Source organism: Penaeus chinensis, chromosome 38 (genome assembly GCF_019202785.1).
Source record: "Penaeus chinensis breed Huanghai No. 1 chromosome 38, ASM1920278v2, whole genome shotgun sequence".
Taxonomy (NCBI): domain Eukaryota; kingdom Metazoa; phylum Arthropoda; class Malacostraca; order Decapoda; family Penaeidae; genus Penaeus; species Penaeus chinensis.
The window spans coordinates 7,179,851-7,184,850 of NC_061856.1; the positions used below are offsets into that span (position 1 = coordinate 7,179,851).

At 42.9% G+C, this 5,000-nt stretch overlaps 1 protein-coding gene across 20 annotated transcripts in view; it reads right to left on the reverse strand.

The window, feature by feature from the left end:
- LOC125046254 (longitudinals lacking protein, isoforms A/B/D/L-like) overlaps nt 1-5,000 on the reverse strand; it is an 84,148-nt gene that overhangs the window by 49,948 nt on the left and 29,200 nt on the right. The window contains exon 5 of one of the 20 annotated variants that reach the window (XM_047644045.1): nt 1,098-1,629. The exons of 17 other annotated variants lie outside the window; for them this stretch is intronic. In XM_047644045.1, coding sequence (XP_047500001.1) covers nt 1,303-1,629 — 327 coding nt within the window. In that variant the 3' untranslated portion in view covers nt 1,098-1,302. Of the gene's footprint in view, nt 1-1,097; nt 1,630-1,997; nt 3,686-3,934; nt 4,252-5,000 lie in introns of those variants that run through there. 2 more of the 20 variants (XM_047644036.1, XM_047644054.1) reach the window with 2 other exon arrangements.

A 5,000-nucleotide genomic window follows, 5' to 3' on the forward strand; every position in this document is an offset into this window, starting at 1 on the left:
TTCCCTTTCATAACTTGCAATCATCTTCAATGCCTTATTAATCACCTCTTAAGGTATAATTTGAAAATCACACATATAGAACAAAGAGAACCAATAATAACAGCAGGGAATATAAAAATAGCACCATTAAGTTTGAAAAAAAGAAAATATCAATACAATTGAAAGTGGATAAGCTATTCATTATATACAGTTGTAAAATCTTGGTTACTTAAAACCTCACCCATGTTTTTAAGGTTCTCATCACTAAAAGTCAATACCTTCTCTTAAGCATGTCTTGATACAAAATGCCAGTAGCTCTGCTGCAGAATCAGGTTTTGCTTTCCACTGCCTACTTAAGATAAGGAAGATGAGTCTATCCTTCATCTCGTGAATGAATAGGAGGTAGGACTGAACTGTGCTTGTGCGTGTTGGTGAACCAGGTTAGCATGGACTGTGAGGATGTGCCTTCTCAGAGTGGGGCGATGGCTGCTGCGGTATGGACAGTGTGGGCACAGATGTGGTCTCTCCCCAGTGTGAGTCAGTAAGTGCTGCTTCAGGTTATTCTTTCTTGATCGGCCCATAAACAACTTGCCACACACGTTGCACTGTAGAACATTGTCCCCGCAACCTTTCTGCAAAGCAAACACACACCCTCAGCTCAAACCCAGTCCATACATATTTAGTAGCCGAATGAACAAGCCACATCAACTTTAGGATCTTTTTAATTCCACATTTTTATCCAACAGGTTTTGGTTGTTGTGTTGTTGCTTTTATTCTGTTAATCATTAAAATATTTCTAATCTTCAATTAACCTGATAAGAGTAATCTACAAATGGGAGTAAGCATCAGGTGTTGTAAAGACAGCTGGCATGGAAGAGACCGCAGGAGCTCTATGCACTGCTCGAATGTGCTTGACAAGATTTGGCTTGTGGTTAGTCCTGTGTGGGCAGTGCGGGCAAAGATAGGGTCGTTCGCCTGTATGAGTCAGGATGTGCTGTTTCAAATTAGTCTTCCTGGAACGACCAGAGAACACCTTGCCGCACTCGCTGCACACCACAACGTTCTCCTCACAACCACTCTGCAAAGCAAACACACACCCTCAGCACAAACATTCTCTTCCTTGGATAACCAACGACCAATAACCAGCTACAGGGGCTAAAGTGGAGGAAACAAAGTCCAGCCCTTTTGGTCTTTCTGCGAAGGTGAAATATCTTTTAATAATTGCTCTGCAGGTTAAGAGAACCTTTCTCCAAACAATGCAACTTTCTACTATCATCTGAATAACATGTTTTTTTCCTTACTTATTTCTGCTTTGCCCAAAGCTTAATCCTGATTAGAAATGTGAGGATTCGCTGACGTGGGAAGGAAAGTAGGTGCAGCAGGAGCACTGGACAAGCCTGAGAATGACCCTGAGGAGAGAGCCTGCCCCTGTGAAGACCCATGAACAGACCGAATGTGTTTGAGGAGATTGGGCTTATAATTGGCTCTGTGTGGGCAGTGCGGGCAAGTGTACGGTTTCTCTCCAGTGTGAATGAGGAGGTGGTGGCGTAGATTCTGTCGACAGTTCTTGCCTGTGATGCAGCGACCACACACTGGGCATGTGAGGTACTCCCTAGGCTCCTCAGGCCCCACTACGCTGCCAATCAGCCCCTGTAACAAAACCACGCACTCAGTGGCTGCCGCTTCAAGTACGAGCCTTTGCCTTAAGTTATGAATTTATCAACAGTAAAGCAGGGATCTTTGTTAACTCTCTTTAAAGGGTTATCCTTAAGTGATTCCATTATATTCCCCATCCCTACCCATCATGACTTCTTTGCAATTTATGTGACATTAAAATTCCTGTTCTGATGATCTCTCACAGGGCCGTTAATATTTTTGTTTCTATTCAACTCTCTCCTACAGAGTTTACTTTCACACCATATTATCTAATTATATATATTTTTTTTTTTTTTTCTTTTTGCAAAACCACTCCATCTGAGAACAATTACATGAAGGTTTGTTTTTCATAAAACTTTTTATTTCTTCAAATATACATTTTATTCAATAATTAACTACAGAGTCACATACAAACTCTCTCTTTCTCCATTTTCTTCAAACTATTTCAAGAAACTTGCCTCTATACAATTTGAAAATAAAACAAAGAATCTTTGGGTTTACAAATGACAGGAGGAAACTTGAAGAGACAGCAGCATATTCCCTAAATCCGCTCAGCATGCAATAAGTTACATTGTGTGTTCATAACAAGCAAGACAAACTCATTCACAGAATACTAGCAAACAAATTTCCTTGTCTTAAGTGTACCTACCAATAAGAGACATGAAGCTATGCTCTCTGTGTATATATATTTATATAAATACTTTCTTTACTTTAGTTACCAATCATGGGCCTTTTAACAAATGAAAAAAAATATTCTTCTGATAGTTCATAAGAAACTCATTATAACAATTCTATATAAAAGAAAAGAAGACATTGAAAATTAAGAACATAAGAATTCATAAACTAACAGACGTTATCTTTTGAAAGAAACTTCACTGTGAAGCTCACAGTCTGAATAAATCTTTAGTATTGTTTCTTCTAGTAGTTTATAACATTCCAAGTGTTCATGGCAAGTTATAACAACAGAGGAAAGCACTGATAGAGAATCTCAATCAAGGGTGATGATCAGGGGGAGAAGGGGGAGTGGGGGAGTCAGTGTCGAGGGGGTAGAGGAAATGCTTGGTGAATCAATAGGCTCCAAACAGTGAAAGAAAGACAAATGAAAATCTCCTTACAGCAAATTCAAGTCCTTTAATACTTATTTACTGATCTAATTTTGTCATGGTCTGGAGATTACAGCAAATATCAATTACTTCAACTATAGTACAACCAGCTCTGCCATGACCCCTATTGTGTAGTTGAGTGAGGTGGTGGGACTCGATGTATGGCTCTGATGTGCTTGATGAGATTGGACCTGAGGGCAGTGCGATGTGGGCAGTGTGGGCAGACATGGGGTCGCAGGCCAGTGTGTGTAAGAAGGTGGCTCTCGCGCCGCTGACGCAGGTTTCTGCCCCTGAACTCCTTCCCACACACCTCGCACACCAGGAGTCGCTCTTCAGAGGTCACACCCATCGCTGCCAACGATCCCTGGAACGGAGACACTAGCCATTCCAGCATGTCCACACAGCGCTCTAACACAAAAGATGTGAGTAACACGTGCACTTCCACAAAGAATCTCAAAGGTCTTTTTTTTTTTTATCTTTTTTTTTTTTTTATTACTATTATTTACAGGAACACATGCCACAATCCCCAGAGAACTACCAAACACTAATGGCCACTCATAAATCTTTTATCAAGTGTGATCTGCAACCCCTTGGGTGTCCTCCATTAGCCGGGCCAACCCAGACATAGTGATGGAGGGGCCCATTGAAGGAGGGGCTCCCTCAGAAACAGTGGAGGATGGCAGCGTCTGTGCTACACCATGTGTGGAAGGGGCATCTCTAAGGACGAAGTGATCTCTATGGACTGTGCGAACATGCCGATCCAAAGTAAACTTGTGATGTGCACGGTAGGGGCAGAAAGGGCAGTGGTGGGGGCGCTCTCCTGAATGAGTCGACAGGTGATACTGGAGACGCTGTCGACGGTTGCGACCTGTGATGAGCTTGCCACACACAGAGCAGGCCAGCGCCTCGGCCTCACCCCCACCAAGCTTCCCGCTGCGACCCCCGCCCTGTAAAGAATGACACCATCTGAAGCCCTCTACCACTAATGTCTGCAAAGGATGGAACCCCATCTGCTTATCAGACTGAGTCAAAAGAAAATGGGAGAAAAACATTATTATCCCCATCTCGCCACACTACTCAGTCAGAATAGGTTCAGGCCAATTTACATCTTCACATCTTGCTCATGCATGGCTGTTGGTGTACGACATTTTGGTTTTAACTCAAGGACATACAGAGTGGCCTTTTTTTTTTTTTTCTTTTACTCCAGTTATTCTGCTATGAGAACTGACACTCGTGTTTTAAATAATCAATGATTCCAAGTCTCTGTATTGGACGTCTGGATATTCCTTGCATTCCAGTTCTCCAGCTGAATCGCCTGAGAACTCTGCAAGTCTCTGTGCACTGTTCGAATGTGGCGATTGAGGTTGAACTTGAGGCTAGCACGGTGCGGGCAGTGTGGACATTGGAAAAGTCTCTCGCCAGTGTGGGTCAGCATATGGTACCTGAGTTTTTGCTTGCCATTAATGCCACTCACGCTCTTGCCACAGACGGGACACACCACTGGCGCCACCGCCTGCAACAGAGAGGGGAGCATCCATCACTCCTGCACACCCACCACACAAAGAAGGGAACATCACTTGGGTCAGTAAAAAAAGAAAAGGAAAAATAAAAAGGAAAGAAAAGAAGAAAAAGATGCAATATGACAGGCATCATGGTAATAGAAGATCAGCACACAACTTAAAAAAACCCATAAAATCAAAAATTTTCACTAGAAAAAAAAAAGAATATATAGGGGAGAGGAAAAGAACTTGCATATATTAATGATCAATAAAGACACAAGTTGTCAATGAATACTTTAACAATTTAAATTGAAGCCCAATTTTTGATATATACAAACACAAGAATGCTTGAGACAAAAGAATTGGTGCACAACACTGCCTATGTAAACTTTAAACTGTGAATCCCATCCCCTTGTGCTTCCCTTCGTATATCTCCATGAAGCCCAAATCAAAATGAAACTTTTTCCATTTTTTTAAGTTTTAAAAAAAGCACAGAGGTAAAACTACAGAGCCCCCACTGGAGAGATAGCAAGTTCCACAACTAGGTGTGAGTAGTGGCACGCGAAGCCTCGAGGGCTGGGGCCAGAGGGAGGCATCAGAACTCAGCTGGGGGACAGTTGGCAGCCAGCTGGTCCTTGTGGAGAGCACGGATGTGCTTATGCAGGTTGAACTTGAGTCTGGCTCGGTGAGGGCAGTAGGGGCAGGCATGGGGCTTCTCGCCGGTGTGGGTGAGCGTGTGATACCGCAGCCGCTGGTGTTGGTT